General features: G+C 39.1%; 1 protein-coding gene across 1 annotated transcript in view; it reads left to right on the forward strand.

The window, feature by feature from the left end:
- Positions 1-216: 216 nt before the first annotated feature.
- Positions 217-22493, forward strand: part of LOC121654640 (junctional adhesion molecule 3B-like) — a 99979-nt gene continuing 77702 nt past the window's right edge. Inside the window, exon 1 of the mRNA XM_042008858.1 lies at positions 217-327. Coding sequence (XP_041864792.1) covers positions 217-327 — 111 coding nt within the window. The remainder of the gene's footprint in view (positions 328-22493) is intronic.

Genomic DNA, 22493 nt, shown 5'->3' on the forward strand with positions numbered 1-22493 from the left:
GGACAAAAAAAGTTTAACAGAATATACAGTTGTTATTATAGTCAAACACACTTTATAGCCAAATCATGTTAATAATATAATCACATAAGTTTAAAAAATTGTACAATATGTAAATATTATAGGAAAAATAGTTCAGGTAAGTGATGTGTCATGAACGAGCCAGCTCCAGTGATGTTACGACATCCAGCTGACAGTCCAAGCAGGTGTGGCTGACACATGCCACACAGACTGGAGATTTTCAACTCACTCGGGAGCTGCGAGGATGGGCACTTCCTGGTCCAGTACAGGCTCAGTGACAGAATTGGAGTTGTCATGGACCCACTGTGGGTGAGTCACATGGACTGACCAAGAAACATTGCCCTGGGAAATGTGCAAACACTCAGATGAGATGCTCACAGGTAAATTTAGTAAGGACTCTGGCCTCATGTGATCGAAACTCTAGAGCAGTCCTATTTCAGGCTTTGGTTCAGGAGATGAGTTGACGTGTCGTGAAATAGACTTGGACTGAACTGGTTCATGGACTGTAGAGTTCAGGAGTGCAGAGCAGCAGGTTGAAGCTCAGAGCAGCATGATGACGGGGGGAGCTGGGCAATGCCATGAAGCTGACGCCATGCTGAGAAGAGGAGGACAAAAATGCAGACATGCAGGAGGCGGACAAGCAAAAATCTAACAAAAAAACCCAGAAGCACGTCGCTATGCTGGTGCCCAGTGTTTAACGCTGACCTTGTTAATCTGGACAATATGGCTTTTGTTCTTTGTCTCTTGCTCACTGATAATCCTAAGTAACAAGAGGATTTATTTAACCAGGACTTGAGCCTCTGATCTTCTGCTCCAAGCACAACAATGGTGCCCCTGCACCAGCCTGCCAGTGTTCCCAGTGTGGCTGAGAAAATTGTGAGAAGCTTGAAAAGAGAACGAGAAAGTAAAAAATATGCTAGAAGTGAAAACAACAATGGTACCAGGGATGATCGAGCAAGTGGGGACATGACCTGAAAACTGGGTGAATTGCTCCAACAAATTCCAGGGAACAGGAGAGCTTCCTCTCCAGAGGATTCTTCAGGCTTCCAGGCCTAAGGACCACTTGTGCTGGAAATGTTCAGAGCTAAAAGTACCAGCACCTAAATTTAAGAGATAATCAAGCAAAAAAGAATGCTTACGTACAACGATTTATCTTAAGATAGAGAAGGATTATTTTAAAGCTTCTTGCTGAAATTAAAAGGTCATTTCTGTGTATTTATACTGATATCCACATAGGACCACCCTTTCATATTAACTATTTAAAGACAGAAAATGTTGGGTTCAATTGTTTTGTTTTGTTGTTTTTTTTTTCTTTAAAAGCATTTAAAAAGCTACTTTTACAAGTAAAAGAAAAAATGAGGTACCTTAAGAATACACCCACACCTGTGATAACAAGGTAGTTTTGTTGACCAGCAAAGTAATTATGGCATAATCTGCATACTTTTTTTCAAGTTTCCTTCCTGCTTTGACTGCAGCAGTTGTGTTGCTCATGTCAGCTGCATCCATGATGATAATCTCTTGTTCCACCACATCCCAAAGCTGCTCTGGACTGAGATCTGGTGACTGTGGAGGCCATTGGAGTCCAGTGAACTCATTGTCATGTTCTAGAAAGCAGGTGGAGATGATCTGAGCTTTGTGACATGGTGAATTATCCTGCTGGAAGTAGCCATCAGAAGATGCTACCGTGTGGTCATAAAGGGATGGACATGGTCAGCAACAATACTCAGGTAGGCTGTGGTGTTTTAAAAAAATACTCAGTTGGTACTAAGAGACCCAAAGTGTGCCAAGAAAATATCCCCCCACACCATTACACCACCACCGGCCTGAACTATTGATGTAAGGCAGGATGGATTCATGCTTCATGATGTTTCCACTAAATTCTGACCCTACCATCTTAGCTGAAATGGAGACTCATCAGACTAGACAATGTTTCTTCATCTTCTATTGTCCAATTTTGGTGAGTCTGTGTGAAATGTAGCCTCAGTTTCCTGTGCTTAATAAGAGTCTGCTCCATCAGCCTTAGAATAAGTTTGTACTTAGTCTTTCTCAGCATAATTAATCGATATACATGTGGAATAACCAACTTTAAAAAAGGTACAGTGTGTATGATTTACTAACATCTACTAGTAAAGATGGGCATAGAAATTACTTCGTCAGTGGCCAAAATTCTTCCAGACATGAACATGTTTTCATCTGCAAGGCCTCAGGTGCAGCAATGGCTGCACTTGAGTATGTGTGCTATCTTCATTTATGGTCCTTTCAAGGTGACACCTTTCCTGAATGGTGCTCTATCAGCTCTCAAACAAAGCTGGTACTGCAGTTTTTAAACTCTTGATTCTTGCTTCACACACAGAGTTGTTTGTCCATTCAAAGATACTTTAGTAGAAATAAGGATACAAATGTCAGCTGCCATCTATGTGGACCCACAGCACGTAGATATTTTCATTCAAAGAGAATAAAAACGAGTTATTTTAGTGAAGTAAATAAATACCAATAGAAACTGTTTGAATATTTCTATCATTGACCTTTAATTTTGTTACATACTGCAGCTTTAAGGTTTACAAAGTAAATGAGAATTTAAAAAAAAATTAAATCTGACTTATTTTTATTGTATTCTAAAACAAGCTGGAAATAAAATCTTAATCACACAAAGCCATATTAACAGTGTAGGTTTTCAGTTTGGCTCCTTTACCCACAACCTGGTTTCATCTCAGCCCTCAAACCTGTATCACTCAGCTGCAGCCCAAACCGTAAGAGTTTGTGTCTGACAGGTGTCTTCGTGACTCAAACAAATATAAAAGCTCACGCTGAAAGGACGTCAGATCAATTAACCCACTGAGTGTGACAGACTGACTTCCCTCTCCATTTTTACTCACCAAACATGAGGCAGTGTGCGTAGGTACTGAACCTGTGAACGCTGCTTTGGCACATCTTTTACCATGGTGTCAAAACAGTGACTAGAGCCACCTGCTAACTGCTACTGATACTTTAACCAAAACAGATACCATCACAAGTCCTTACTTTAAGTTGCTTCAGCCTGTCAGTGTGCACCAGCCTGAAATGGCTCAGTAAGCTAATGAATGAACATGAGTTTATCCAAGCTCAGGTGGCTTGGTTTAAAATAAAATTACACCACTAAATTATACCCCCCTCCCACCCAATTATGAACCAAATGGTTTCAGAAAATGAGTTATAAACTCATTTTTTTGATAATTAATTAGGGCTCAATGGAAAAACTAAACCCAAGGTGAATCAGTGTGCTGAATCCGGGACGAATTGCAATTTTCCTCCAGTTATTTGGATTTTTGAGTTACTTTGTCAGAATAATTTTTTTGGAATATTCAGTTTTATTGCTCCTGCTTATTGTTAAGTTTTTGTATGTAATGTTTGTCTCTCATGCACCTTTTCCTTTTTTCATTTCAGTCAACTTTGCTTACCGTGCTAATTTAGCTTTACACCTGTTTCTTCTTCGATTGCTCTCCACCTGTTTTATGTAAGCAATCCAACACCTGTGTGTCTACACTCACCTGTTCAGCTATACCTGCTTATTCCAGTGCAGGGTCCTGGGAAGGGCTGGAGCCTATCCCTGCTGCTATCAGGTGAGAGGCAGAGTTCACCCTGGACAGGTGACCAGTCCAGCACAGAGACAGCAACCGTATTCTCATCTATAATGCTTTTTTAATATTATTTAAACCTAATAGTCTCATAAAGTTTATATTAAAAAAATACAATCAAAAGTCAAAAATGCTCAAAACTCACTCACCCTGTTAGTCCTCCCGTTGAATTTCTAAAAACTCCAAGATCAGCTTGAGCACACTGATTTATGCAGCATTTAAATGTCCAACAAACTTATATTTACGCCGTTTAAACACAGAAATGAGGCTGTTTGTCGAGTCGTTCCCTACAGTGCAGCTGACATGAGCTGAGACTTGATTTTCTGGCTTGCTTGTATTTAAAAGGATTACTTTCTTAAACTTATTTAAATTGAATACACCTTCAAGATCTTTCCAAGTCAAGCAAATGGCAACGTTTCTACACATATTGCAGTATATAAATGACATCCAGACAGCAACAAGAAACCTGCGGAATAAATGAAAATTCAGCTCATAACTAAAACATATACGATGTAGAAACTAAACTGTCTGGCTGAAGCTGATTAATATTTCAAACAGGGTTCTTTCTAAATGCTTATTTCATTATGTTTCTACTGGGAGTCTGTTGATTAGGACAGTGCTGCAAATCACTTATTTAAACAATCTATGTTAGACGTTGACTGAATCAGAGTTAAACTTTCTATTAACCGCGTTAAACACAAATTGTCCAAACTCAGTGATGTATATTCAACATAGCCCAAATGGAAATTGTAATTCCTGAGGTTTAGTAGCAAAAAACAAGCCAATTTAAGTCTGAGTTCAGAATATTAAGCCCATATTGTTTGTATTTGAAACAGTGGTGAAACAAACACTGGAAGCTGACAAAGGGAATATTAATTAAATCAGCTATGCTGCACAGAGATGAACATGGTGTGATTTGTTGATTAACTCTTCATTTCAAATGCCAAAAACCAATCACACAACCTGAAAGAAAAGCAGCTTTTTGTCATTCATCTAGATTACATCTTTTCCCCAGCCCAAACCTTTCATAAAACATAACATTTTTAATGGTTTTTTTTGTAATAGATTACAATGAGTTGGAACAAATTACTGAAACGTTTGCGACATGTTTAATTAAATCCAATCAATCATCTTAACAACCTGAATAATATATCCAAGAATAAGAGGACTGATGGCTCAACCTGACTTAGAAAACCGTCTTTACTGTTTTCAGTAGTCTTGACTTTTTACAGATCTGTCCAAAAAATCAGTACAACTGCAATTAATCAAGAATGCTGCTGCTCATGTTCCTGAAAGGACCAAAATAAGGGAACATACCACTCCTGTTCTCAGATCTCTGTACCAGCTTCTTGTGAGACAAAGAAATAATTTTAAAATGTTGATGCTGGTATACTGGCTCTGAATGGTTCTGGTCCAAAATATACAGTATATCTGATCTGCTAAGACACCAAGATTTTCTGTATGTAAGAAATTATATAAATGTTCATTCTCTGTACCGCTTGGTCTATTACGGGTCGCAGGTAAGCTGGAGCCTATCCCAGCATTAACAGGTGAGAGGCAGAGTACACCCTGTCCCCAGTGATGGACTGGTGACCATGCAAACTCCACACAGAAAGGCCACTGCCCTCAAGGTTCGAACCGGCAACCTTCTTGCTGTGAGGCTGCGGCGCTAACCACCACACCACTCTGCAGCCTTATATAAGCAAATGAATAAATTGCATTGCAATGAAATAAGGTTAAGTGAGTTAAATTTAACAGAACTGCAGATTGTTTGGACCAAATGCCTCTCCTGTTGAACATGTATTTTCCATACAAGATCCTGTAGAAAAACAACCAAGTCAAAATTTTCACAATTGACCAAAAAGTTCATTAAAATGCACCAGAAGCATCAGCTGACACACATTTGAAGTGACAATGGCAGAAATCAGAGAAGTGGTGAAGTTATTACTAAAGCTGAGCTCAGAAGTCTGGAGTTTGAGCCACAGAGTAAAATCTAACCAAAACACAATCATTGTGTGAGAGACAACCTACACCCTCACTTCCACTAAGACCAGGTCCTGCTAATCAAACACGCTTGATACTCATACTTGATTTTTTTTTTTTTCATCGGAAACTTATAGTATTTTTCTAAAGGTAGATGTTTTAGCAGTTTGCTGGCCTACAGCTATCATTTCAATGTTAAAACAATGCCAAGTAGGAAACACATCAGAAGAGAAGCAGCTGCTGCTGCCCATCAATCCAGTGGCAAAGGGGTGGGGTGGCTGCGCTGAATCCTGGCCACCCTATTGGTCACCTCAAGCATTGCGTCACAGCCATTGTTACTTCTTTATTTTTATTTTTATTTTTTTTTTTCATGAGGGACTATTTCTTCACTGCATCATCACTTTTGTTACTTTAGATACTTTTGATGCGCACACATAATGTCTTCGGATAATTTGCGCAGTTAGAGATATACCACAGAGTGGCTGCTGTCAGATGATCAGAAGCCCTACCTGCAAACAGGCATGCCAGGTAAATACTTAGGCTATTAGTGCTGACCAGCTTTGATTTCCCACATATTAGTGCCAATGTGGAGAGTTCGCAATGACAGTGGTCAACCAGAGCAGAACAGCCTAAAGGGTCCCCACCTCCACCTCTCATCGGCAGACTGGGGTGGTGGTCACCCTCTTCAAATAGGTGGAACAGATGGTGTGTTCCAACTACAGGGAGATCAGACTCCTGAGCTTCCCTGGTAAGGTCTATTCAGGGGTGCTGGAGAGGAGGGTCTGTCGGATAGTCGAACCTCAGAGCATCCTCTTCAGGGTCTTGGAGGGGGCATGGAAGTTTGCTCAACCAGTCTACATGTACTTTGTGGACTTGGAGAATGCGTTCCAACTTTTCCCCCCGGGGACTCCTGTGGGGGGTACTCCGGGAAAATGGCGTGCCAGACCACCTTGTACGAGCTGTCTGGTTCCTGTATAACCAGTGTCAGAACTTGGTCTGCATTGTCGGCAGTGAATCAGAATCGTTTCTGGTGAGGGTTGGACTCCGCCAAGGCTGCCCTTTGTCACAGATTCTGTTCATAACTTTAATGGACAGAATTTCTAGGTGCAGCCGAAGTATTGAGGGGATCCGGTTTGGCGGCCTCAGGATTGGGTCTCTGTTCTTTGAGGATGATGTGGTTCTGTTGGCTTCATCGGCCGTGATCTTCAGCTCTCACTGGAGCGATTCGCGGCCGAGTGTGAAGTGGCTGGGATGAGAATCAGCACCTCCAAATCCGAGACCATGGTCCTCAGCCAGAAAAGGGTGGAGTGCTCTCTCCGGGTCTGCAATAGGGTTGTGCCCCAAGTGGAGGAGTTCATGTATCTCGAGGTCTTGTTAACGAGTGAGGGAAGGATGAAGCGGGAGATCGACAGACAGATTGGTGCGGCGTCTGCAGTGATGCGGACTCTGCATCGGTCTGTTGTGGTGAAGAGGGAGCTGAGCCAAAAGGCAAAGCTCTCAATTTATCAGTCTATCTGCGTTCCTACCCACACTTATGGTCACGCGCTGTGGGTAGTGACCGAAAGAACAAGATTGGGAATACAAGCAGCCGAAATGGGTTTTCTCCGCAGGGTGGCCAGGTTCTCTCTTAGAGATAGGGTGAGAACCTTGGTGATCCGGCAGGGACTTAGAGTAGAGTTGCTGCTCCTCCGCATCGAGGGGAGCCAAATAAGGTGGCTTGGGCATCTGGTCAGGACGCCTCCCTGGTGAAGTGTTCTCTGCGACCCGACTTCAGATAAGTGGCAGACAATGGATGAATGGATGGTCACCATTCGCAACTATGCCTGATATATGCCTGTTTTCCCTGTATTGTATCAAAATAAAGCGCCAAAGTGCACTTGGGTTTTTTTCTATTAGAAGATCACTTTAGTTGTAATATTCATTTCAATATTACATCAAATAAAGACCTTAGAAAATATATCAAGTTTGTTACTAATCCTGGCCAATGCCCCTGCCTGGCCCCCCATCAAAACATTTCTAGACCCGCCCCTGCATAGCTGAAGTATAAATCCTTGCTACCACCTGTCAGCTACTTTTTCAGTGAAGGGTCCTTCTCTAGTTTGTATTTTAGAGTCTGTTTATAATTTCTCTCATTACAATTGTGGCCCCAAAATGATCAGACCTGTGTCTGATCATTTTGTCTGATCAACATCTGACATCCCTTTGCTTCCTTTTGCTATTTTACTCTCACAAAATGTCTGTACCTGATCTATCTTCATAGATGTGTGCATGGCAGTCTGATGACTAGCAGATTTTACAGCTGTGTCACTAGAAAACCTCATTAATACTGAAAAGTTATATAAAATAAAGGTAACCAATGTCTAATGACATGTATCTGACTGACATGAGACTGGTAAATTTAGCTTACTATTGCTAAGGTGTCCAAAAACAATCCTTTTGGATAAATATGTGCCAGTGTGAATCATGAACCTGTAGTTTCCTCCTTCTCAGCTGATCGATAAACAAACGCAACAACAGAGACGGAACAGAAAAGCTGATCAGTTGATCATTAACAGCCATCATAATTCACAACTGGAGAGGAGGAGTGAATTGAGGCGGCTGCAGCAGACATGGAGAGGAACAGAACAGCAATGTTTGTGCAAAACTACATGTAAAGCTTTTTTTTTTTTTTTTTTCAATGCATGAAAAGTGTGGGTGTTGAACCCTCTCACCAGGAAAAGTGTGGGTGTTAAAACATCCTCATCTCCCACGGGTGTGACACCCTCAAATCCATGCATAGAGCCAGCTGACCCATCTTTTTTCATCTTGCCTCTAACGCCCCCATGTCTTGCTGTTATAATGACGAATTCTGCGTATGTGTTAAATGCGTTAAAAATTTTAACACAATTAATTACATGAATTAGTTACCGTGAGAATAAGACCCATGTCTTATTCGAGGCTTGCAAAGAGTCAAGTTTATTTGCCTTTAAAGCAAGGTTTAATGTGTTACAAAGAACACAAGGATTATGTGAGTTAGCATCAATGATATCAGAGAAATTCTTATTTTTAGCAACCTTTACTGCTCTCTGGTTTGACAGTTTGACTCAGAGAGATAAATTCAAACAAAACAGGCATATGGTCAGAACAGACAGCATCACCAGTCTCCACATTAAGAGCAGATAATCCATAAGATAAAACCAGATCCAATGTGTGTTCGTGTTCCTGGATGGTGCCAGTAACAGACTGACCAGAGGTAAAAGAGTCAAACAAATCCAAAAAGTCCTTGACCAATGGCCTCTCAGGACAGCAGATATGAATATTAAAATCCTTCACCAATAAAATCCAGTCGTATCTTAATGCAAAATCAACTAGGAAATCCAAAAAGTCAATTACGAAGATCTTGCTGTACCTTGGAGGCCATTAATCACCACACAGAGGAGCAGAGTAGCGTGGCCCGCCTCTAAAAGGCAGAGTTCAAACCTGCTCCAGTCATTTTGTCTCCAGGTTTTCAGACTTCTTGCACACCTCCGTGTCCCCTCTCTGAATATCTTCTTTGAGTTGTTCAGATGTTTGTTTCTCAGCCTGATGATGGGGCTGGTTTGTGTTGGTTAAGAAGTTCAACTGGGATTTCAGATCCTGGGCCTCCAGATGTTATTGGATGATTCTTCAGATTTTCAGACTTTAAAGAATTCTCCAAATAGTTTGATCACAGAAGAGACTCATCTTGGCACCTCAAAAATAGATACCAAAGGTGTACGTCTCTTGATTTACTTGCATTGTTGGATTTTCTTATGATCTTGTTTTACACTTGTCTGTACTGTGGAAATATGCAGTTCTTTGAAATCGCAATGAAATCTCTACCAGGGACTGGTTTGTGTTTGCAACAAATAAATTCAAACTGGATTTCTGATAGTGGGCCCCCAAAGGAACTTTGCACATTTTAGCCTCAGTGTTATCTTTCTCACTCTGGTGTCGTTTGTGTTCAGGTGTAATTTTCTCCAGTGCAGGAAAATTTTCAACACTGAACAACATGCCAGAGTTGCTCTAAGCTTTGTTTTGGAGATTTGATGGAATTTCTCCAACGATTTGTGAGCTAGAAGACTCCTGGAAATGTTGAATGTTCCAGTTGGACACCAGAGATGTGGGTCTCATGACCGTTTCAGGATGTCCACTGTGGACTTGTTCTTTTCCATTGTTAAAACAAATTAATCTGTTTCTCCAAAGACTGGAATCGGGATGCGTACCGAGATGCGTACCGAGATGTGTTCTCATAGTGTACAGACTTGATGACAGGCAAGAATGGGCATTATAGGAACAACAATCTCACCAATTATGTCACATGTATCACAGCAAACTTTGGCTTTGCACTTCATTCTATAACTGTTGCTAGGCAAAACCAAGCTGGTCTCCACCCTTCAGATGATTCCATCAGAGATTAGAAGACCTGTTGTATGTTGCCTGGCAACAGCTGGAACTCAGTCTCTGCCCACATGCAGCCAAAGTTCTGCTGAGGATTTTTTATTGTAGGAGCACATCAGAAACTTTCTTATAGCCATACAATAAAAACAGTGTTCTGATTCAGACACCAAGTTTGAAGAAGATCAGATAAACAGTTGTTGGTTTGGATGAAAAACAGAGTTATAGAGATTCTTTGAACTGTTGTTGGTAATGAGTGTTTTTTTGTTTTGTTTTGTTTTGTTTTTTTTAATGTATGTAGAAGCTCAACCCTTTAAAAGAGTTTCAAATCCCGATAGAGTCATTGTTATTGCATAGTGTTAAAAGAGGGCATCTTCGCCTCACCAAATCAATCTCATTGCAAAAAGGATTTTTAAAATCACTTGTAAATGTATTTAGAGTTCATGGCAGTAGAATGTGCTGTTTGGTTAATGCAACTTGCAATGTCTAATACTGCAAAAAAGGAGGAATATCATCTTCTAATTTGTGACAGAATCGAATTATACACCTTATATGAGTGGATATCTGAGCTGTCCCTTCGTGTGTTGTTGTGAAGTTACCAGTACCAACAATGGCTGACTTTACTAATAAATCAATGCCTATGTGGTTTCACCCATATCGAAATGTTGCACAGGGGTCATGGCACCAAACCAGCAGTCCTCAGACAGCATTTGGGTCAAATTGATGGGAGAGCTAATGTACTGAAACACATTCTCCGTTGTCATGGAAACTCTTATGTTTAAATTATCTGAGGACCAGGGGAGAGTTTCCCCTACACAGCTATACTTGTTAGACAAAAAAGTTTAGCAATCCCTGATATGATGAAAATCCTGAGTTAAAGCATTCAGAGGATGAAGAGTGGGAGTATGAAGCTGACGATTTCATCCTTTACATGGAGATGAGCTGCTGAGATCTACTGTAGGTGGTGAACTGTCAGAAAAAGAGGTGCAGCAGGAGCACATTTCTGTCCCCTGAGGACAATCTGGATTTATGTACCCACTGGGACTCATAAATGAATGACTATGTATTGCTTTCTGAGGGTTTGAATAGTACATTAATGTTCCTCAGTAGTAATTGTTATATAAATGTTAGGGTACAATATTAAGAGGTAGTACATGTTGAAGAAAGAAAGGCAAGGCAAATTTATTTGTATAGCACATTTCATGCACAAGACAATTCAAAGTGCTTTACATAAAACATTTCAGCAGGGTGCAGAAAGTAATACAAGTGCATTAAAAAAAAGATTAAAAGAAATGCAATTAATGAAATAAAAACAGAAGGAGGATGCTAAAATACAATAGATAAAATGTAAGAAATGAAGTTCCAGTGTGGGGAAAGACAATACAGCTTAAAAGAACCAGATGTAGATTTTGTCTTCTAAATAAAAACTAGTTCCATGCAGCAGAGAACAGGTGGGTCTTTAACCTGGATTTAAATAAACTGAGGGTTTCATTTGATCTGAGGCTTTCTGGGAGTTTGTTCCAGACATGCGGAGCATAGAAGCTGAATACATCTTCTCCATGTCTGGTTCTGACTCTGGGAACTGATAAGAAACTGGATCCAGATGACCTGAGGGTTCTGGTAGGTTCATACTGGGTCAAGAGGTCACTGGTGTATTTTGGTCCTAAACCATTCAGAGCTTTATAGACCAGCAGCAGAACTGTAAAGTCTATCCTCTGACGAACAGGCAGCCAGTGTAAAGACCTCAGAGCTGGACTGATGTGGTCCACTTTCTTGGTGTTAGTGAGGACTCGAGCAGCAGAATTCTGAATAAGCTGCATGTGTTTAATTGATTTTTTAGGTCGACCTGTGAAGACACTGTTAGAATAATCAAGCCGACTAAAGATGAAAGCTGGACTAGTTTTTCCAGGTCCTGCTGAGACATCAGATCTTTTACCCTTGATATATTCTTAAGGTGATAGTAGGCTGACTTTGTGATTCCCTTAATGTGTTTCTCAAAGTTAAGGTCTGAGTCCATCAATACACCCAGATTTCTGGCCTGGTTGGTGGTTTTTAGTTGTATAGACTGAAGCTCTGTGGTGACACGTAATTGTTTCTTTTTGGCTTCAAATACAATCACCTCAGTTTTGTTTTTGTTTAACTGAAGAAAGTTTAGACACATCCAGTCATTACTCTCCTCAATGCATTTACCATGAACGAAAGAAAGAAAGAAAGAAAGAAAGAAAGAAAGAAAGAAAGAAAGAAAGAAAGAAAGAAAGAAAGAAAGAAAGAAAAAAAGATTTTAGTAGATTTTAACATGGCCTTTTATTACAGATTTTCCTTCTCATCTGTTTTAAATCTATGTCACAAAAGATAACACCTCAAAAATGAAGCAAAAAAGAATCAAACTAACCTTACCTAACTCTCCTGTTCCCTAAACGCTGTTGATGAGGTTTGAACTCCCGAATTGGCCAGGTTTTTGGGTTGGAATTAAAAGCATTGATGGCAAGCCACCCCAGATGAGACTTCCTGATCCAAGCACCTGTGAATGGATTGGTCCAACAGCTGAATCAGCTACTCACATTCTTCATTACCACAGTGGTAGGATAAGAGCACCACAAACTGAAGCAGCCGACACCTCCATAGATCAAACTTCGCCCCACTGCCACAGAGCCCTCTCCTCAGACTTTGACTTAACAAATTTTATTGGACTGACTGCCTAGCAGATTCAGATACACGTGCACTAAGAAAGAAAACACAGTTCACTGGTTAGCAGGAAATGCTGTGGTTTACATTATTTTTCTTTTTATAGGACAGTAATTTTACTGTACACTACACTGTAACAAGTGTCACTTTAATTTTGTTTGCTTTAAGTTTCTTTTCCTGTATATACAGTATATATTTTACCTGTTTGCAACATTCCCTGTCTCGTGTGTGTCCTTAATTATTGCAACTACCTCTACATCCCTAGTCAAGTCGAGCATCTTCTGATCGAGGCCCAGAATAAATCTAAGTTCCCATTGTATGTGCTAACCATATTACTGCACTTAGCCATAACTTATAGTACTGAGGAACTTGTGCTACATCCGTGTAGGTCCGCGGAGGCTTGACGTGCATTTCTTCCAGACCTGACACACACCCCTGCTTGCATACACTCACTGAAAACATAGTTTCTCCACATTATCTTAAAACCAGTTTAGTGCTGCCATACAAATCAATTAGCACTGCTACATAGCTTTAATTTAACATTTAGTTTATAGCCTTATATAAGATAGTTGTACTTGCACAGGGACTAAATTTCTTCTAGAAATGTATTTCTTCTTAAAATGTATTTTAAATTGGTGTAGTGACACTGGTGATCCATGTTTGTATGAAAAGACATTTCTGTCCTCCTCCTCCAGTGACCTGTCAATCAACTGAGGTGGTACCTCGGGTGTCATTTCAGATTTCAGAGGTGGCCAGTGCCACCCTGGAACCCCTCTAGCTGCGCCACTGCTAAAAAAAAATGAAAAACTGCTGCTTTTTTTTACTGTGGCCCTGATGTATAAAACACAACAATGAAAAGAGAAATGGCAACAATATTTTACAAAACACTTTTTTTTTGAAGTAGGGAGAACAGTTCTTGCTGGTGATTGGACAGAACCCCTGTCTGCTGCAAAAGCTGCAGCTTTCCTTAAGCAGTGTTTATCACCACCAAGTGACAATGTGATGCTGTTCCAGCTGTTAAGAGGAAATGCAGAAAAGGGCCATTTCACTTTTTTGGGAAAAGACAGATGCTATGTGTTCCACACCAAAGCAAAAAGAAACATCCAGACTCAGCAACAGGGCCCAAAACTATGTTCTGTGATGGTTTGGGGTTGTGTTAATCCTCTTGAAAAGATCTTCTATCTTTCTGTTATGAAAGCACTAATGCAGTAAAGTTCATTGTGATCTTAGAGAAACATACAGTGCATCCGGAAAGTATTCCCATCGCTTCACTTTTTCCACATTTTATTATGTTACAGCTTCATTCCAAATTATATTAAATTAAGCTCTTACCTCAAAATTCTACACACAATACCTCATTATGACAAGGTGAAAAAAGGTTTTTTTGAGATTTTCTGAATTTATTAAAAATGGAAAACAAAGAAATCACATTTACATAAGTATTCACAACCTTTGCCATGGAGCTCAAAATTGAGCTCAGGTGCATCCTGTTCCCACTGATAAGCCTTGAGATGTTTCTACAGCTTAATTGGAGTCCACCTGTGGTAAATTCAGTTGATTGGACATGATTTGGAAAGGCACACACCTGTCTATATAAGGTCCCACAGTTGACCATGCATGTCAGAGCACAAACACCAAGCATGAAGTCGAAGGAATTGTCTGTAGACCTCCGAGGCAGGATTGTCTTGAGGCACAAATCTGGGGAAGGATACAGAAAAATTTCTGCTGCTTTGAAGGTCCCAATGAGCACAGTGGCCTCCATCATTCGTAAATGAAAGACGTTTGGAACCACCAGGACTCTTCCTAGAGCTGGCCAGCCGTCTACACTGAGCAATTGGAGGAGAAGGGCCTTAGTCAGGGAGGTGACCAAGAACCCGATGGTCACTCTGGCAGAGCTCCAGCGTTCCTCTGTGGAGAGAGGAGAACCTTCCAGAAGGACCACCATCTCTGCAGCAATCCACCAATCAGGACTGTATGGTAGAGTGGCAAGACGAAAGCCACTCCTTAGAAAAAGGCACATGGCAGCCCGTCTTGAGTTTGCCAAAAGGCACCTGAATGACTCTCAGACCATGAGAAACAAAATTCTCTGGTCTGATGAGACAAAGCTTGAACTCTTTGGTGTGAATGCCAGGCGTCATGTTTGGAGGAAACCAGGCACTGCTCATCACCAGGCCAATACCATCCCTACAGTGAAGCATGGTGGTGGCAGCATCATGCTATGGGGATGTTTTTCAGCAGCAGGAACTGGCAGACTAGTCAGGATAGAAGGAAAGATGACTGCAGAAATATACAGAGACATCCTGGATGAAAACCTGTTCCAGAGCGCTCGAGGTCTCAGACTGGGGCGACGGTTTATTTTTCAGCAGGACAATGACCCAAAGCACACAGCCAAGATCTCAAAGGAGTGGCTTCAGAACCACTCTGTGAATGTCCTGGAGTGGCCCAGCCAGAGTCCAGACTTGAATCCGATTGAACATCTCTGGAGAGATCTGAAAACGGCTGTGCATAGACGTCTCCCATCCAACCTGAAGGAGCTTGAGAAGTACTGCAAAGAAGAATGGGGCGAAACTGCCTAAAGATAGGTGTGCTAAACTTGTAGCATCATATCCAAAAAGACTTGAGGCTGTAGTTGCTGCCAAAGGTGGATCAACAAAGTATTAAGCAAAGGCTGTGAATACTTATGTAAATGTGATTTCTTCATTTTCCATTTTTTATAAATTCAAAAACTTAAAAAAAAACTTTTTTCACCTTGTCATAATAAGGTAGAATTTTGAGGTAAGAGCTTAATTTAATATAATTTGGAATGAAGCTGTAACATAATAAAATGTGGAAAAAGTGAAGCGCTGTGAATACTTTCCAGATGCACTGTATGCTCCCTTCAAGACCACATCTTTGGATATCCACACATCCACGAACAAGAATGCAAAACCACATTTTGCACACATTATAAAACCTGCCGAAGAAGAGGATGGAGGTACTGGAATGTCCTGCCTGTGGATCTGACTGGTCTCAACGTAGAGAAGTTTTAATCAAAGAAATTATGCAGTGTCCTGGATTAAATTGTTGTTTAATATTTGCATTTTGTACATTCTCTTAAGTTGATAAATGTTTTTACTTTACTTTAATTAATCTGTTAAGCTGTTCCATAATCTTACATGATGTTAAAACACAAACTTTTTATTGTGTCCTGACAAACTACATTTTTAAATTCATAAACTTCTTAAACCATACCCTCTCTCTCTCTCTCTCTCTCTCTCTCTCTCGCTTTCTAAAAAATATATATAAACTTTTTTTTTCTTTTTGGAAATAAATTATTTGTTGCTCTTTGCACTGTGTTAAACTGACTGAAATCTGAACATTTTAGAGTTTTTATTTCTAAGAAGAGTTCATTTGTGTGATCTCTCAAAGAAAATAGATATTATAATATCTTCAGTCCATGCTATAAGAAAAATGTATTATTAAATGTAGAAATCACTGCTTTTGTACAACTTTTTCTAATATAAAATTTAGCATTTTATGCCTCTTGATGGTTTGGTTCAGTATCAGGTGTCTGACCACAAGAGGGCAGCATTTTACCACAGATTTCTGTCTGGGTTTGCTTGAAAATGTTCTGTATGGACAGCTTATGACACATTTCTAGAAAATTGTTTCGTGATTGTGACTGTGTTAGTAGCTAAATTTATCATTTAGAAAATGTATATCATGATTGTTTCAGGAAGTCAGCTGGGGGGTTTACTGTTGCATCAAGTCAAATCTTTATAAATAAATCGGGGGTTGTCTTGTTCTTGTGAGAAGAGTGCATGACCTCAGAAGGGAGAGCAAAAAGAAGGCAAACCTATTGACTCATGGTTTACCTGCACCTTTGAAGAGAGAAGCTGCTTCATAGGACCTGAGAGGCTGCCAGTAAACTGCAGCTTGACTTTTTTCTTCGATGATTCCTCCTGTTGCTGTCAGGGCCAATTTACACGGACCCCTGTGCCCCCAGACATCCTGATAACCCCGCCACACACACACACACAGCCCACCCTGTTTCATTTAACAGACAACTGATTTGGCTGTGGGCAGGTGTATTGCACTAACGGGTAGCCCATGAGCATCCAGTCACCTGACAGAGCAATTAAATCACTTTTTACAGGGTTTGCTGCGTGCGCCTGTAAGCTAAGACTGTCATTTGAGCATTTAGTAAAATGAGACAGTGTTTTCTCTGCTGAGAGCAGGGGGAGGGGAAAGGGAGGACGGTGGCATGGTTTGCATTCTGGCATTCAGGCAGCGAGTGGCTGAAAACAGTGGATTAAGGGAAGGGTCATGGCCTTGCTGATGGGATTTTTTTTCTGAAAATGTAGCTTTAACCAAAGGCAGTTTTTTTCATTTCATATATAAATAATATTCAGCATCATGGCTGCAGGAGGGGCCGTGTTTGAGACACTCTGACAAGGATAGGCCTCTTCACGTGGATACAGTTTGTAGATTTAATTTCCACTTAAGATTCCAAATGAAATTACAAATAAAATAATTTTAAGTGGTGAACAATAATAATAAAAACACTCTCAGTGTACCACCAGTAAAAATAAAACTAACAAAAGGTGGGTTAATTCAACCCTGTAAATAAAGGGTAAAGTGAGCTTAAGCCATTAGTCATTTGAATGCATCTCTCCACGTTTTAATCTATAATTTAAATTTAATGCTGCAGTGAGATGTTAAAGCTGGAGGATGGTTTCCATGGGACTGCAGATAATCCGTGCATGTTGGTAATACAGGGTGCTGTGTTCACATAAAAAGACATTACTCACCATTACTGAATTCTCTGAATGCTTAAATCTGTCTATTATATCAAAGCTTTTATTTACGCCTTCATGATTATATTTATTGATAATATTCTACATGTTCTTCCATTAAATTTAATAAATATAGCTCTACATGTGTCGCCTCATAGGAATTTGAAATAAAATTACATGAATGACAGAAAACAGAAATAGTTTTATTATTAAAAAACAGAATTAAAAATATCATTAATCTTCTGAGGGGAAATTAAAATGTAGTGGGCTTTGTTTCTTGTTTTTTGTTTGTTTTGTTTTGGCTTTTTTAAATAAATAATTTAATGGCTTTAAGCAGAAAGGACTTTCTGTCTCTTGCAAATACTTAAAGAAGCTAATCTTAATGTAAGTTCTGTTTCAGCTTCACATTGCTCACACCACACCATCACACATCTATATTTCAATAACTTTACAAGAACATGTGAATTTAATCTGCAATTTTCTTGCCTCAAAAGGTTAAGAATAAGAGTTTTAGTATGACTAAAACATCACAATTTAAATTAATTTAATTTAATCTAATTTAATTTAATTTAATTTAATTTAATTTAATTTAATTTAATTTAATTTAATATTTATGGTTTTCAGTTTTTTGTACATGTCATATAATGTACCAGTTTTCATGTTACAGAGTAAATATTTCAGCCTATATGAGCATGAAATCATAATCATCTCTGACTTTACAAGAATCTAAAACCATATTAACATTTTATTTTTTAAGCGATTCTTCAGATAGTCTCATTGCTTTAACCTTTTAAAACCTGAGGTCCTCCAACTGGTGGATGTTAACATCAGATGGTGCCAAACTGTGAGAAAATGGCCGTTTTGGAGATTTCGCCTGAACAGTTAAAACTTTTCTAATTTTGTTCTGCTTCACTGTGCAGAGATAATGCTCACACATTAAGAGGTTTAGAGCTACAGCTGCATCGTTCCAAAGAGAAAGATGCATGCTCTTCATTCATTTCTGCTTAACAAGATTAGATAAAACAATAAGATACACTACCGTTCAAAGGTTTGGGGTCACTTTGCCATGGGATTCAATAGGGAAGTGACCCCAAACCTTTGAACGGTAGTGTAGATAAATGAAATGAAGTATGTAAACACCAATGTAAATTGCACAAATCCTTCATCACACAAATACAAATGAATAAAATAAAATAAATAAAAAATAGTAATAATAATTAACATAATCTGAATTCGGTGCTCAGACTGTAGCAGATTTTTCAACCTGGGTCTTTCATCCTGTTTACACCTGACACACACACACACACCTGACACGTGCTGCAAAGATGTGGCTGCAGAGATTGATGGCTCCTCCTCATCAGACTCCAGGAAGCATCTGGAAGGCCTGTGTGGCTGCAGAGGGAGGTGGCCCTTCATTTTGGTCAGTGGGAGTGGCTCCAAAATATTTCAGAAGTGCCCCTGAATTTACAATTAAGACACAATATGTAAGTTACATCACACTTAACATGCATCAGTTACCCAATTAAAATTAACCATAATAATGCACAAATTATTATAATGTGTTAACATCTTATTAACTAAGCATAACACAATACAAATTATTGAAAAAACCATATCCCATAAAGCTTACAAAATGTCATGTCAGTGTACATTGACATGAATGTTATATAAGTTATTTAAGTTAGCATAGATCCACGTACAGCATTAAAAGTTCCAGTCAGGATGTACTGTTGTTTACCAACTTCCCAGACTAATAGGCCCATGTGAACTTGCACTTGTTGTGTTGCAAACACAAACTAGCCTATTGGTGAAATTAACTGCATGTTTTCATGCCTCAAATTTTAAGAGTTGCTTAAGTAAAGCTAAAAACCAAATACAGTCGTCTTCTGTGGCTAAGTACCAACATATTAGCAAGAGGATAAATAGTGTATATGCCACTGTTTCTTTACATGCACAATTAACGTCACTCATAGAGACCTGCATACCTTTATCTTTTGAGCGTTTCTCCTCTTCTTCTTTTCCTTCTCTTTCTGGGCACCTGATGGTTTCTTTGGTCTTTTGTCCGTGATACACCCCTGACTTGACGTATCATCACCTTTTCCGTCCGTCAAACACACAGAGGATCAGGCTCCTCCTTGCTTTTCCCCTGAGAGTGAGACTCAACCTGCTCTCAACCTCTGCAGTTGCGAGTTGATCCCCCGCCTGTCTCCCACACTGGCTTTTCTTCTCACACACACACACAACCTGTGTACATGACTCTCAGCAGCAAGTTGACACGATAGTAGGGACGCCCCAGCGCCCATTAACTTGACGCGGAACTGAGCGGTGTTAGTCTAGAAAAATGGCGATTTTTATTTATTTGTTTATTTATTTATTTATTTTGAGGGCGCGCGTGCGCCTCCAAATAGATTGCGCCCTGGGCGGTCGACAACCTTGCCCATAGCAAAAACCGTCCCTGACTGATACTTATACTTACATATCTTAACACCTTTACTCTGACTCTAAAAGTATGGAAATGGACTTTGTGGTTGTAGAGAAATACTCAGTTACTATAGGTGTGCAGTTTTCTAACGGGCAAATTTCTAATTTAAACTGGTTAAGACTTCAAATCAATTCCTTCAATATTATCGTCAGTATTTTTATAGTATACTTTGTATTTTTTTAATGAACTTGCACTGCGTTGTGATAATAAGTAGTAACTTCCTTAAAGTAGCTCTAACTGCATATTCTGGTTAAATAAATTTGTACCATTTCACAAAATATCCAACTCCATGTAGAGTAAAATCTAATGAGAAGCTTCTAAATGCAAAAAAATGTTCAAACTCTCAGAGTTCAAGTAACCTGTTGGACACTGAATACCACGAAGCTCTGCTGATCACGGAGCCTTGCTTCAATTTGTCTGCTGCTAAAAATTGTGTGGAAAATCCTTTCAAGATCCACAATGGAGACTGGCCCGGACCACAGGCATTCCTCCATAATCTCAAGCCCGCACACACCCTCAACATTTGTTCACTCTCCTCTTTCTTATCCCATCACACATCTCTATTCTCTCCATCCTCTCTTCTCATATCCAGTCTAATAAAATACAGGCTGCTTTCTGCCTCTGCTCTGGGTTAAAGATGTTATGTGTTGTGATGGATTTCCAAACTAAGCAAGGCTGAATTTTGCTGTCATAGTGGAGGCAGCAGAGATCTGTGGACAGAAAAAGAAAGGAATGGGGTGGCTGGTGTTAAAAGGAAAAAGCCTTCAGGGATGTCCAACCTTTCACAATAAGGATACCATATTAATGACGAAGACTGCTACCACATACTCCCATTTTGTACATCTTCAAGTAAAATGTAGTAGGATGCTATTTGATAGAAAATAAATCTACATTAAAGTATTTTTAAGTTCCATCACACAGAAGTGACTTAACTGGACGGTGCTTAACGCAGGTGTTACGATAATTTAACTACGCCTCAGCTAAAAATTTATATTACAGCTCATAATTAATCCATATTTGTGGGCATAGAGAATATTTAGGTAAGATTTAAGCAGGAAAAGGACAGAACTTGTGTTTTAAATGTTTCTGCACACAGATTTAAAGTTTATTTTCCTCGGGAGCTAAAATCTATAATGAACAAATCAAAACTCTCCATTTATTTATTTATTTTTTGAAACACAGACAAATTTTGCCAAAAATAATTTATTTTGTTTACCTCAAACCTTTTCTAGCGGTAAACATGTATATGTGAGCATTTTGGTGGGTTATTGGGTTAACATTAATGGTATTTAGGATAAGGGACAAACATAAACAGAAAGTAATTGTGATTATTTTTCATTAATAGTGAAAAAAGGGATAGGATTAAATAAGCATGTGCTTCTTGCTATTTCTTGTTAACCCTTTAAAGTTGTATTCATCATATTTGATACACACAGTTTCTGAGACCTTTTGCATCACTTTATGGTAAAACAGCCATTCATATATATTTTAATTATATAATTTTAAAATTTAGAAATAATCTGTTGTCTATTTAAGCATTTTTTAAAAGATTCATTTTCATCTTATGTACTCATTAATATAGTTTATTATAGTTTTATCAGCATTTCTTTCAAGTATTTAAGTGCATGAGAAATCATCACAAATGGATCATTACAGAAAGCACATTTAGACCTGAGGGTTGTTTACAAAATGTAAAATCCTCCACTCATTTTTATTTCTCCACCACTGAAGAGACTAAAAAGAGACAAAGTTAAAATAAACACAAACTATCATAAACTACGGACATTACTCTCATGTTCATCAGCATCTTTAAAAGTCAAAAATATCTTTTCTTCTGTTTTGATTTTCATTCGTCCTGTCCCTCATTCAGGTGACCCTCTGTGAGATATGTCTCAAAAATACATTTTCAGACATACCCATTTCCTTGGATATGTGCAAAGACATCTTTGCTGAACCCCAATTTGCAAATAAATTATGATATTTCTTGCTGTGAATTAAAAATAATTTAAAAACCAAACGGAAACAAAGCTGTTATTAATCCACATCTACAGATTAGTATGCTACAATATTTGGATCAAATAATCCAGTTATCTTCTGTATAATAATAAATTCATGGATTAACCCAACTCATAGCTGTGTAACAAAATGTGTGGGTGCTCCTCACTCAGGCTCAAACACACACATGGCTGCAGGCTTCAACTGGATCATCCAGACCAGTAAACTGAAATAAATAACTGGCTGTTTAGTTAATCTACTTGTTGGGTGTATGCATGAACTGGATCAAAGCATTCTTTTAATTATTTCATCAAAAATCAAACCAATCTGGCCTTAAACTTTATCCCGTCCACCAGCAGGGGGCGACATCTATGATTTAAAAAAAGATTAGATTAAAGTCTGCAGGAACATTATCAGTTCTAGCCTGATATGAATATCACTGTTTGTGGGGTACGTAGACAGTTAGAGTGAAATTGACAGTACACCAGGGTAAATATTAGGGGAGGGGGATTAAATTCACAGCCTCTCAAAGTGCAGGGAACAATG

This window comes from Melanotaenia boesemani, chromosome 15, assembly GCF_017639745.1.
Source record: "Melanotaenia boesemani isolate fMelBoe1 chromosome 15, fMelBoe1.pri, whole genome shotgun sequence".
NCBI lineage: Eukaryota > Metazoa > Chordata > Actinopteri > Atheriniformes > Melanotaeniidae > Melanotaenia > Melanotaenia boesemani.